The sequence below is a fragment of the Gopherus flavomarginatus genome, chromosome 18, assembly GCF_025201925.1.
Source record: "Gopherus flavomarginatus isolate rGopFla2 chromosome 18, rGopFla2.mat.asm, whole genome shotgun sequence".
In the NCBI taxonomy this organism is placed as follows: Eukaryota; Metazoa; Chordata; order Testudines; family Testudinidae; genus Gopherus; species Gopherus flavomarginatus.
The window spans coordinates 23,739,875-23,753,500 of record NC_066634.1 but is presented as its reverse complement, the minus strand read 5'-3'; the positions used below and the strand labels follow the sequence as shown (position 1 = coordinate 23,753,500).

Here is a 13,626-nt window from a genome sequence, read left to right as displayed (position 1 = left end):
CTTTTGTGATTTGCATCTCTGTCCAGAAGAAGCTAGACTGAAAATCTCCAATTTCTAATCCCTATGACCCATCCATTCTCCTTGATGTATGAGGGTGTATTTTTAATTTCTAGAGGGTTATATTTCTACAGACCCAGGCCAAGTTTAATTTACCCTCTTTGATGGTAATTATTTACCTGCTGGAACCTGTCCAATAGCTGCTTCTGCTGAGGAGCGGGATTTGGAATTGCAGAGTGTGTCTGGAATTGATTTGGGACCATCTGAAAACTTCTCTGTTGTTCTGGTGTTAGGTGAAGGGTCTGGGCTGGGACTGGCGGTTTGATTTGGCCCTGGGAAGGGAACTGGAAATGTGGGGAATGAGTATGCTGAGACTCAGCTGGAGCCTGGATCTGGGATTGCAACCGTGCCTGAACCAGGGTCTCAGACTGGGGCTGGATCTGAGTGGCAAGCTGAACTTGTAGCTGCAGATGTGGAGGTGTTGCTAGCTGAGGTTGCCCTTCGGCCTGAGACTGGGGTGGCTGGAACTGTACCTGAGGCTGCGACGGGGGTCGTAAGGGGTGCTGGGTGGGACCGTGGGGGGATGATGTGATTTGATTCTGTATCACGTACAAGTTCTGCATTTGCGTTTGAGGGGTGCAGGACCGGGAGAGGGGTTCAGAAGGAGGCCTGGACAAAGTTTGTGGCTGGGAGGGAGGCCTTGAGTGAGGCCGGGAGGGTGGTCGGGAAAGTGGCTGTGGCTGTGATGGAGGACGGGACTGGTGGGGGGACTGCATCTGTGAGAGATGTGCAGGCTGGAGCTGGGGACTCTCCCCCATTGGAGGATGAGGTAGTGAATGGGACGGGGAGGCTCCAGGGAGCTTCTGTTGCCCTGTGGGTAACTGAAACAAATAAAGAAACAGGGAATAAGTTAGTTAGGACTAATGTATCTCACCACAATCCTTGCATGTTCTTCAGGCATTTTAGGGTATGTCCGCACAGCAAAAGCTCTACACGGACTAGTGTACCTGAGCTAGCTTGAATCCATCTAGTGCTGGCAGTAACAACAGTGACGACTGCACAGTGCAGGCTTCAGGCGTGAGGAGTACAAAGCCACTACAGACCCTGGGTATATACTCAGCTCACAAGCCGCACTCTCTTCACTACTACTATTACCTGTGCTATCTGGATGCAAGCCAGACCAAACAGGCTTGCCTGTGCACAACTTCTGCTGTGCAGATATACTCAGACTGTACTGCAGTGCAAACCACTCTTAAAACATAAAAAGCCTGGGGCTCCCAAACTACTTTTAAGTCCAGAAACCCCACTGAACTCAAGTCACTCTGTGAAGGGGTTTACCAAGGCATTGCCTACGGAAATAAGAGCTTGAGGAACTGAGCTCTTTCTACCACTCTTCCCCTCTGGTTTATTCAAGAGAAATGCTTCTTTGAGCTTACTGGAGCATATGTAGAGTGAGATTTCAGGGGTACAGTTTCCAGCTCTCATACCTTCCACTAGGGATGCTTGTGGGCATAGTACTATCATCTGCAGAAATATTGCACTGGCTCGCCGGCTTAGAAGCTACCTTCAAAAATGTTTTTAAAATCAGTAAAAGAAACAACTTGGGAATAAAATTTGAAAGGCATCTTGTACGGGTGTTCCTTAGCTTCTGAAAACAGCTTCAAGTCTCAGCCAGTGTAGTCAACCTTTCCCCAGAAAGCCTTACTGCAGGGGTACAGTGTTTGTACCAGTGTGCGTGAATGTAAATAAAGCCCAGCCCTTTTGCCTCACAACTGCAGCACCATGAAAAAGGGGAGGGAGAGGGGGTCCAACTTTATTTTTAGAATATATTTAGTTTCCTCTCCTAGAGCCCTTCTCCTCGTCTGAGCCCCCCGTAAGGCACAAGAACCTCCTTGGTTTTATTTACCCTCCTCTGTATTGCACCATCTTAGCTCCTTCCTAAGCTCCCTTTGAATAGCTTAGAACAACACTAGGCATATCTTTTGCTCCCTTCCCACGGGATCTAATCAAAATTAAAATGCCCTCCACCCAAAGGAGCAAGCCTGAGCCCACTGGTTCCCTGCATAGTACAGTACAGTACTACCACTACATTAGAGCCAACCCGCATTTTTAATGGTGCTAATCTTATGAAGGCACTGGCCACTGTGAGTCCCCTGATATGAGAACCTGGTCAATATCACGCTCTTCTATAAATTACGGGGGTGAAACTGATCTATTATAAAGTCAAGTTCTCAAGTCTTATTATGGCTAAGAAGAGCCTTTCGACTATCACATCATTTTAAGTCTACCACAGTCCTTATTATAACCATTTGCTACTAAAATATAAAGAATAAAAGAATAATAAAGCCTCTAGCAGGAACACAAATGTACCAGGAGAGCAGCGTGCAACTGTGAAGGGACAGAAGAAAAAGCATTGCAAGACAGCAGCAGTTTCCAGCACTAGTGAGAACCTGCAGGCAAGCAAGCAAGAGCAGCAGGAATTCAGAGAGCAGATGAACAGGCAAGTGCCACAGATGGACAACAAGGGCCAGAAGGGGGTACGTTTGGAAGGGGAAAGAAAGATTCAATTGGCCTGCTGATGCAGCAATGCATGGACATGTCCCAGGCTCCAAAGGTAAAGGCAATTCCCTCAGTCACAGACCTTGGTGTGAAAATATCGGCAGCTCACCCAACCCAGCATGCTGATGTTTTATATATTGTCTGGAAGCTTCCAAACTGAACTAAATTGCAGTCTGAACTCCCATCTTCTCCAGGCTGCTCAGATGATGATCATGGGTGATAAATTACTCAAGTCCATTTGATCACTTTGGCTACCAAGTTCCTGGATTCTGCCTGAAGTCTGCTAACCTTACCTTGGAACCCTGACCCATGCACATCATTCTTCTCCGAGTATACACACGTTATATTTTCCTTTGTTTCTGGGCTGTCTAAAAACAGGGAGGGAGCTGCTTTTATTTTAAAACAAAGATGCAGCTGGATTTTGTTTGATCTTCTCCTAGCGATATAGATCCACCACAGAAAAGTGAACTAGGGAGTTGAATTTGGATGCTATAAATATTAGAATCATGGAGATAAGAGATGGAAAAGACTTATTACATCATCATCCAAGCCACCTCTTTGCCAACATGTGATGGTATCATGCAGCACAACTCTGGTAAAAACATTTTTAAAAGCATACAGTTTATTAACAACTTTGCTTTTTAACTTTTTTTCCTTTCTTTTTCTTCTTTTTTTTGGCAAGTCTCATTGAAACCAAAAAAAGAATGCTTGGTTGTTTCCACATTTCTATATAGCAGAGGTCAGTCAAAAATCTCTCTGGGAAATTCGCACAGTTTTATAACATGTGGATTCAGGGCCAGACTGTCTATGCACTTACTACCGACTTACAACAATGTAACTGAAATCATAATCCTGCCCTCAGACTGCTCATGAAAAGTCACCCTACATAGAAGGGAGATAAACGTGCCAGTAGCAGAATTCTTTTCCCATCACATTTTTGCCATTACACCATAAGAGGGCGACTTCTGTTACTACTATAGAGGTTACCCCACCACCACCCACTTCCATCTTTGTTTTGAAATGTGAAAAATGCTAGTGTTCACCTAAGAGATACACTGATATTTTGTCTTTGTGTATTGGTCCCTCCCCTCCTGCAGAGAGAGAGAAAGCAAAAAGCAAAAGAGAACTCTAAGAGGAAGGACCAAACAGATTAAACAGAAGCTAAGGACAGAAGAAAGAAAGGAAGATAGGCCAAAGCAGGCTGTGTGGAATCACAACAGGTAAGGGCTACCTGGCAAGCCAGTGCCTGTTGGGAATGGCTGGCTGAGAACTGAGGTATAAGATTCGGTCCTTTGGACTCCACCGTTGCCAGATTCTGATTCTGGGTCAGCTCTCGGCTGGCAGGCGGTTGCAGAGCTGTGCCTGCACTGCTGCTCACTATCACTGATGCTGGGACACTGCTTGTGGTGCTGAGAGCTGTGGTGGCTATGCTGTAGATGGGCAGAGGCATTGGAAGGTGTGGTGGTACTGTGGACTGATTCAGATTGTTCTCCTGCTGCATTTTCAGGGATGCCGGATAAAATTGCTGCTGCTGCTGGCTTCGATCCTTCTGAAATTTCCAACAAATTTAGCATTGACCAGATTTCTGGTTCTTTCTCCTTCTTTTTTTCTGTCGATGTTCACCATCCAACCCCCATATTCATTCAGGCCTTTGCTACTAATGGCACTCTATTAACAATACCTCAACCGTTGTAAAAAGCAAATAGTTTCTGCTCTTGCCCTTCACCATGCCACCCCCAGATACTGGTCCAATACTTTTCAGGACTCTTCACAGGCACGAGGCAGATCCAAATTACTGTTCAGAATGAGACTACCGCCTCTGAAGATGGTAAGAGTCATTTTACAGCAGTCTCCTCCAGGAACCTGCAGAATCTGACCATAGCCATGTTACTCCTGGGGGAATTCTACACCACTGTGTATGCACAGAATTTGTTCCCCACAGATTTCTTTGCTTCCCCGCATTAAAATGACTTTCTGATGGGGAAGCACAGGAAAGCCACAAGAGCAGTGCCCAGGGCAGTCGGCAGAGAGGTAAATCACTGTGGGCAGAAGGCAGGACTGGAGAAGACTTGGCTGGTGGCTGCTAGTGCTGGCTGGGCTGGGGAGGACAGGACTTCCTCTTCCCCTGCATAGCATCCAGGGCTGGGTCAGACCCACTCCCAGATTTCTCCCCGGCTACAGGAAGCTCTGCAAACTCCCCCTGCCCCAGCGGTCCTCAGCTGCAGGGGGAGGGATCCCTGTACAGGGAGCTGCACCCCTATCTGCCCAACCTCCATGCATCCAGACTCCCTCATTACCCAGACCTTCCTGCTGAGTCTCAGCCCTCCTCCCCACACTCAGAACCTCACCCACAATGAGCCCCACTCCTCTTGCACCTGGACCACCCCAATGAGCCACTCGCACCCAGATCCCCACCCCACCGAGCCCACACCAACTGCACCTGGAGCCCCACCCCACTAAGCCCCCCCTCCCCCACCATCTGGACCTCCCACTGAGCCCCCCACACCCAGACTCCCCTGCCGAGCTCTATCACCACAACGCCCTCCTCTGCTGAGCTCCAAACACCTTTATCTGGACCCCCCTGCAAACTCCCATTACCTTTGCACCCAGAACCCACCCCCACAAGCCCCTGTGCATGCAGATGCCACCCGCACCCAGAACCCTCTCAACCCACACCTGGATCCCCCCACATTAAGTCCCTCCACACTTGGATCCTGGGGGGTGGGGGAGGAGAAGCAGAAAGCTGCACAGTGATCTCCCACCTCTGTGCAGCCAGCGGCCTGTGCTCCCCAATGCCATGCTGGAGCCTCCACATTTATTAGACAAATAAAATTTGCAGAATTTTGCAAAATTTTAAAATATTTTTTGGCACAGAATGCCCTCAGGAGTAAACTGTATCAAAGCAACAGCTTATGCCCTATTGCGAAATGCAGGGAACATTCCTACTGGATGGTAGCTTTACACAGTAACAGAATTTGATGTGATATCAAACTGCAAATAAAAACAAAAAGCCTCCAAGCCAAGACGGTGGGAGCCATGTCTGAAATTCCCATTCTTAATGTCATTCCCCATCCTTGTGTTGAGACAGTGCAGTACATGCAGGATTCATAGGAAGTCATTTATGGTTTAGATAAGTGAGGGTTTCTTCCCCCCCCCACAAAACCCAGCAAGAAGAGAGTAGGCTAGGGTTCATTTTTGTCTCTGAAGATCACAGCTTTTGTGAATTTTTTAGGATCTCAGTGACATGTCCCTCCTCAAGTTACTTTAACATTTGTACATTTCTTTTCTTGTATATAGTAATAAACAGTGAAAATGGAAGTACATTTTAGTGTTAAAGGGTCACTGTCAAGATCAAAGCCTTATGTTTAAAATGAAATATCCTCCCCTGTGTTACTAGCAACATCCAAAAAAAAAAAAAAATTAAATAACTTCAAGCTTGCCATTACTGTTCACCATCACTGATGCTGTTTGTTTACTTTTTGCACTTGGACAATGAAATGAGACTGATTAGTTTCACTATCAGTTTCTACTCCCGGAGGCAGAGTTCTAAACTAGGCTCTGCAGCCTTGGGAAAGTCATTTAACCTCTTTATCTCACATTCACCATCTGTAAAATGGGACTAATATCACTTTCTCAACTACCTCATAGGAGTGTTGTTACAGCTAATTAATTAAATGTTTCTACAGTGCTTTGAAAATGTGGAGTATTATATAAGAGGTAATTTAAATATTATTAGTCATGTTCTGTAAACCCCAAAGTGAAACCGATTCTGATTGCTAACTCTCTGCTCTTCTACTTGCTTTACATATATTAACTAATGAATCCCCACCTCTATGAGGTAGGTATGTACGATTAGTATCGTTATTGCTTTTAAGATGTTGCTGTGTTCCAATTGCAGGAGAGAGTTTGTCTTTTAATTTAAACAACTTTAATTGAATTATAAAAGATAAAAACCTTTCTATTCATAATAGGTTATGTAACACCGCCTCCCCCTTTTTTTTAAGCTACTACTACATCTGGGGCCCAACTTAGCTGACAGTGACCACTTTAAGTGGATTATGCAGTTACTGTATCATATTGGTGAATCAAGTACATTTAGAGGAATATAAAAACAAAGAAAATTCACAGATGACCCTAGTTTTGTATCTCGTAAGTTGCCAGAGGATCTTAGTGACATTGGGACAAATTTAACCCTAGTATGGGGAGGCACAGCTCAAATGATGTCGGTAGTATTGTGTCCATTCATGTCAGAGGTATATCTGGCCCATTGTCTTTTGGAGAAAGGCATGTGTGAGAATGTTATGGTAAATTGATAACACTACTCTTAGGTAATATTTAAGAGGAATTAAAAAAAAAAAAAAGACTAAACTCCTATCATCTCTCTAATGCAGTTCCGTGACTTCAACAGGCCTTAGCTCAAGCCTTCATGTTTTTTTTAAATTAAAGAATAAAAATACAATGGTTTAAACTGATACCCAAAAGAAGTGAAAAGCCTTATCTAATCTGATATTATATAAACAGATGAGGTGAGATATACCTGCTTTCTGTCTGCACTCCTTAACAGTGTACATAGTGACTGCATCAACACTTGTGAGAGTGGAAGATGCTGAACTGGCAAGCCTGGACACTGAACTCTTATCCACAAACAGAAGAACACAGGCAGTGACTGTGCAAGTCTCCCCTCACTAATGCGCCTCAGCAGAGAACTGGAGGTACAGTCTCAGGGAGCCATGGGAACTCAGTCAACGTGGCATGTTTATTTATCGGCTTCTCTTCTGTGACTACCAGCCATGATGGTAGCTTTTGTGATCTGGATGCAAGTACCACTAACCCACCTACTCATTCCACAGAAGTGATCGAATGGACAGCAGATGACAATAGCTGCCAGATACTAAAAACCTAGGCTAGATTCAAAGTAGGTAAAAGGCTACATACTCATTACCAAACCCCTGAGAGCACCCAGTTCTTCTAGCAGTTTTAAATTAAAGCACACATTCTAAGTGAATAGGTCTTATGATGGGATAACCCACCAACTTTGAAACTTCATTTAAAAAAATAATTAGTGCTATAATACAGCATTTGTAGAGTGTCCAGTCTATCAGGAAAGATTAGATTATGCAGCCTGAATCCTATAACTCTCATTTGCCTTCCTCACAATAGATAAAATAAGTGAGCCAACTAGCAATACCACTAATGTGGTCATTACAATATTTCACTTGCCTGTTGCAGAAACATCTGCATGGAATCTTGGTTTATGACAGTTCCAGCAGCTGTCTGGCCCAAGATGATCTTCTCTGGACTGGATGCCAAGTTAGGGCTGGGCTGTGAAGTCACAGGTAGCTGTGCTGGCTGCTGAGGAGGCTGCTGCTGCACATTCAACTGAAGATGAGGTGGAGCGGGAGGCTGGGACGCAGTCTGGACGGTCAGTATAGAGGACTGGTCACTGCTTGGCAGCAGGCTGGTGCCAGAAGCAGGCTGTGGCTGAATGAGGCCTGGACTCTGACTGCTGGTGGTGGCAGATGCCTGAATGCTCACAGCTTGGTTGAGGTTCTCAGTGGAATTTAACATAGCAACTTGATTAGGCAGAGTTACACCTTGGATAACGGTCTGCCCAGTCTGACTGATGGCACCACTGGCCAATGAGGCTGCAGAGGGCTGACTCTGAGTGGTCAAGCTGCCAGCTAGAGAGACAGGCATCTGAAACAAAGTTGGCTGACCCACTTGACCAGGCTGCAGCTGAATAGGTGCAGAAAGAATGTGAGCAGTGCCATGCGCATTCTGCGATGTAAGCACCTGCCCCAGATTCAGCTGGCTAGCGATGTTCTGATTGGTGAGGATTTGGGCAGGCAAGGCCTGATTGGTTATTAGCTGCCCACCAGGCCCTTGGCTAGTTATGATGTGGGCTTGGCCACTAGGGTGCGAAGTTAGGATCTGTCCTCCCATGTTAGCCTGCAAGGCTGAGAGCTGCTGGGGTATCTGAACAGCAGAGGCACCTGCTAACTGCCCAGGAAGAAGGAACTGGTTCTGACCCTGTAACATGGCTTGAGGAACATGCTGCGCGGGGATGACAATACTGCTGCCTTGGTTTAGCAAGTGGACGCTCATGGGCTTGCTGAGGGCTTGCTGCTGCGGTGGAGGCTGTTTGAACATGTTGGCAGGCAGCCCTTGCGGGAATCCAGACAGCACCACATTCTGTCCTGGTTTGCCTGCCATAAAAGTCAGGTTCTGTTGGGCCTTCTGCTGTTGCAGGGCAGCCTCATTCTGGATGGTCAGTGTAGTATTATTGGGACCAAATGGCTTGGGGGTGATCTGGTACAGCTTTTGTTGCAGGACCCCTGCAGGTTTGGGCTGAATTGGTGTGGGTGTTCTATGGATAATCACGTTTTGGGCCTGCACCAATGGGCTGCTTAAGTTCGATGTGACTGTGAGAGGTTGGGAGCCTTGGGTGGCAGATACGTTCCCAAACATAGAGTTTCCATTCAGTGTGGTAGTGGCCACTGATGGCAGGTTTTTCTGGATGACAAGGCCAGCGTTCTGGGGAGACACCCCTGTGGAAGCGAGGGTGACCTGCTGTTGCTCAGGTGCAGTCTGGGTGATGTAACCGCCAACAGGCATGGTGGCCACTTGGGAGGGCTGAACTTGTTTTGCAATGATCTGCTGAGCTGACTGGTTAATAGCCATCACCTGTTGTCCAACTACTTGAATCGGCCCAATTCCCAATGTGCCACTTGGGCTTCCATTAGGCAAGCCCTGAAGGTTGGAAATTGGCTGTATGGTAACATTCCCCAAGCCAACCTGCTGAAGAAAAGGCTGAACACTGATGGCCTTATTAACAACGTCTGCTCCCACTGACTGCTGCACCAGTGCTTGATGTGTCAGGACTGCAGGCTGCTGCAACCCGATGAGGTCAGCCCCACTGGAGAAAATCTGCGACGTGCCATCAGAGGCAGTCTGAACCACTGGCTGAAGTGTAGGGAGCTGGAAAGAACCCAGGTCCAGCTCTGCCTCTGCCTCCAGAGTCTGTTCTGTAATGTTAGCCTCTTGCAGGCTCTGCTGGAGAATGTCACAGGGCTGGTCTGAGTTCTGAAGATTCGCCCCACCACCAGATGGTGACCCCAGGATGTCATCTTCTAAAAAGTCTAGGTCAACGCTTGTTGTGTTCTGATTCTGTTCAGTGTTCAGATGGTTGCCAGAGGATTCTTGTACATGCAGCTAAAAGGTTTAAGATGGGGGGTGGGGGGTGGGGGGAAGAGAGAAAAAGCATTTAATTCAAACCCATGAAACAGGATTTTTAATCTTTCTGTGCTAAATGGTTGCGCTCCTTTACTAGGAGCTGTTAACATGCTTTTGTGATCCACCCTAGAGTTGACTGCATCTCAGTGTTGGGCAAAGTGATCCCAATGTAAAGTTTGTGTATCAATTTGCTAAGTACATTTGTAAACCATCTTGCCATCCCCACAAAGTGCTAAATAAATGCATGATGTTATTAAAGGGAACCCGAAGCACAGGGATTAAGTGCCTTGCATAAAGTCACATCGTGAGTGGAAGAGCTGGTAACAGAACCAAAGCGAGCAAACTCGCAGTTCCTTTACTTTAGCCATTAGACCTGTGGTTCCTAAACTTGTTCCACTGCTTGTGCAGGGAAAGCCCCTGGCAGGCCAGGCCGCTTTGTTTACCTGCCACGTCCGCAGGTTCAGCCGATCACAGCTCCCAGTGGCCGCGGTTTGCTGCTCCAGGCCAAGGGGAGCTGGTGGAAGCAGCATGGGCCAAGGGACATACTGCCCGCTGCTCCCAGCGGCTCCCGTTGGCCTGGAGGAGCGAACCGCAGCCACTGAGAGCCACGATCGGCTGAACCTGCAGACGTAGCAGGTAAACAAACCAGCCCGGCCCACCAAGGGCTTTCCCTCCACAAGCAGCGGAACAAGTTAGGGAACCATTGTACTAGACTTCTCTAGAGCATAAATATAAGAAAGCGAGGTGATAGCAACAGAGTTTGGAAAATATAACGTCTTTGTATTAATCAATTAACTAAAAAGTAGAATAAAATTGTTGTTGGAACTAGAACTGAGATTTCCATATTCCAAAACTAGAAAAAAAGTTTCTTAGCACTGACATTCAAACGAGCTCAGACATATACCTCCACACACTGGCTGACCTTAGAGCAGTGGTTCTCAAACTTTTGTACTGGTGACCCCTTTCACACAGCAAGCCTCCGATTGCAAGCCCCTTTGTAAATATATAAACAAGTGTTTTTAATTTAACACCATTATAAATACTGGAGGCATAGTGGGGTTTGGGGTAGAGGCTGGCAGTTCGGGACCCCCCATGTAATAACCTTGTGACCCCCTGAGGGGTCCTGACCCGCAGTTTGAGAATCCCTGCCTTACAGGGTGAGCTCCTCAGAGCAGAGACTGTCCTTGTGTGTTTGGAAAGTGCCTAGCACACAGTGGGCATCACTGGCTTTATCATGTCAATGTTTTGTGTGAGGCAATCTTGGTTCCATTTGTTTTTGGTTCTACTTGAAATCAGAATCTAACATTTAAATCCAAACTCTTGGAAAAGCTTCTTTGCTTTCCAACAAGTACCACAGAGCATCAGAAGCTTTAATAAATGGCTTTTCATAAATAAAAAAAGCTCAATGTAGTCAGGAAAGGATAAAAAAAACTCACTATGCTCTCTATTCTATTGCAAGTACAAACAGCATACTTGGTGGAAAATAAAAAATACTGCCCATGTTTCCAATCAGATTTGTGCAAAATAATCAAGTGAGGCTTTCCAGGGTCAGCTTTACCCTGTCTGTCTGTCAACAAAACTGAGCACTCCCAACTCCAATCCTACATTAGAAGAAAGAACTAAGAAGGTGCTACATGTTCCTTACAATTTCTTTGTAACATTCCAGCCCCATTTTCCCCACAATCTTTAAAGGATAGTGGTCTTATTATACTTCCTTTTTTAGCTCCTCTGTATTCTCTGTCCTCAAAGTTTTCCCAAGTTTACAGAAAAACAAAACACAGGGAGAGAGAGAGAGAGAGAGATGTATACTTATAAACTCATTTCCCTCTCCCCCACACATATGGGGCACACACTGAACCCATTTGTTCTTCCCTGCCCCAACTTTTCTTTATGATTTTGGGGAATAATCCAAGCATCCTGTGTAATCTACTCACACTGGAAAACAGATTTATTAAAAACAAACTTGTGAAACAACAAAAGACAGGTTTCTAAAATGAATTTACCAAGTAACAATTAAAAAAACCCCACATTATAAATACATACCCCAGTACCCTCAAAGAAGGCACTGGCTGCGTCTCCTGTGTTGTCCAGGAGATCATCACTGTCAATCTGCAATTAAAAATATTGTATTTACTTTATTTAAATAGAATTAAACTGAATTTAGCGCTGACAGTGTGCACGGTGCTGACTGGCAGTCACTGGAGACAGATGAATGGTCTCCCTAGCCACAGAGTTGGTACACCATTGGTAGCAGTTGGGCAAGCTTCCTTCACATGCACTGCCCCCTGCCAACATGCCTCAGATCTGACGTGGAGAGCCCCAAATCCAGAGGTGGCAGGGAATTCTTTCCCTGGGGCTTATTCAATACTTGGCTTCTCTGCTGAAGGGGCAAACAAGTACCAGCCGTAGCGGCAGATATTGTAAGGTAGACACTTACATACTAAAAGAACAAGAGTACTTGTGGCACCTTAGAGACTAACAAATTTAATTTAGCATAAGCTTTTGTGGGCTACAGCTCACTTCATTCCGACAAAGTGAGCTGTAGCCCACGAAAGCTTATGCTACAATAAATTTGTTAGTCTCTAAGGTGCCACAAGTACTCCTGTTCTTTTTGCGGATACAGACTAACATGGCTGTGACTCTGAAACATACCTACTAGGAGATAGACGACGACAAACTTATTTTGCTCAGGTCAGCAAACAATAACTAGAAGATAGGAATTTGTGATCGCTAGCAACATAGGTGACTAGGTTGGGCCCCATTCTTGTAAACTGCTCTGTGCAGAGGACTGTGCATGTACAACTCTAATGACTTCAGTGTGGCTCTGCATGGAGCACCTTGCAGGATTGGGTCCTTAGAGACGAAAAATTCCAGAACCTATTACCACCTCCCTGGGCTACCCAAACCCTTCCCCCTTTAAAAAAAAAAAAAAAGAAAAAAAAAAGAAATTCAAGTTAGGGTTTTTTTCCCTTTAATTTAAACTTCACTGTCAAAAATGTTTATATTTTACTATTTTGATTAACAAAACAAGTAAAAACCACTACTCACCTTTTCAGATCCATGTAAAAAATCATTCAAAGCCTGAGGATCACTGCAAAACAACATATGAAATTGTTTAAAGAGAGAATGTACGACTCAAATTTTAATCTGAAAAGAAATAAATGTCCCTAATGAATATATTCACACAACTGGGCAGCCACTTGCATTCTGACTGGTAGAAATATCAGTTTACTGCTAGGGGATCACTTATTTTTTTTTTTTTTGACAGTCATTCCTCAGCAGCACTGGTGTGGCTAGCAGTCAGTTAATATTGCTTCTGCAGAGGCCAGTAACTCCTTATATACACTGTCCTGTCAGGAGCACATAGAAGCCATGAGGTTCTATCATGAAAAATATTGCATTTTGGTCATGAAATGTGTCAATATGGATCTGGGAGCCATTTGGCTGCTCTATCACCCTCATGGACAGAATTAATGTGGCTGCATTTTGAATAATAACAATCAGGTCCTGTACCCTAGAACATTTTTACAAATTTAAATTTGATACAAGATTTCAACCATCTAAGACTAAATGACCAATAACGTACACAACTTTATGCTCTATTTTTATACTACAAAAATATACTGATAACATACATTTACTGATTGTAAACGGTGATTTTTCTTTTTAGCCTCCTCTGTCACTAACATGCTCTTATTCCCCCTCCCCTGTTATTTCTGCAGGGCCCTACTTAACAAGTCATTGACAACAGTTTTATAATCGCAATAATCCCTTCTGGAAAATTAGCCTACATTGTGGTTAACAAGTAGTTTGTCAAAACATTAACTGTTCTGAGTT

General features: G+C 45.1%; 1 protein-coding gene across 1 annotated transcript in view; it reads right to left on the bottom strand.

The window, feature by feature from the left end:
* Positions 1–13,626, bottom strand: part of BICRA (BRD4 interacting chromatin remodeling complex associated protein) — a 122,430-nt gene that overhangs the window by 20,241 nt on the left and 88,563 nt on the right. Inside the window, exons 4-8 of the mRNA XM_050928705.1 lie at positions 12,838–12,880; positions 11,833–11,898; positions 7,777–9,768; positions 3,788–4,105; positions 177–878 (exon numbers count right to left, since the gene is read on the bottom strand). Of these exons, the coding sequence (XP_050784662.1) occupies positions 177–878; positions 3,788–4,105; positions 7,777–9,768; positions 11,833–11,898; positions 12,838–12,880 (3,121 nt within the window). The remainder of the gene's footprint in view (positions 1–176; positions 879–3,787; positions 4,106–7,776; positions 9,769–11,832; positions 11,899–12,837; positions 12,881–13,626) is intronic.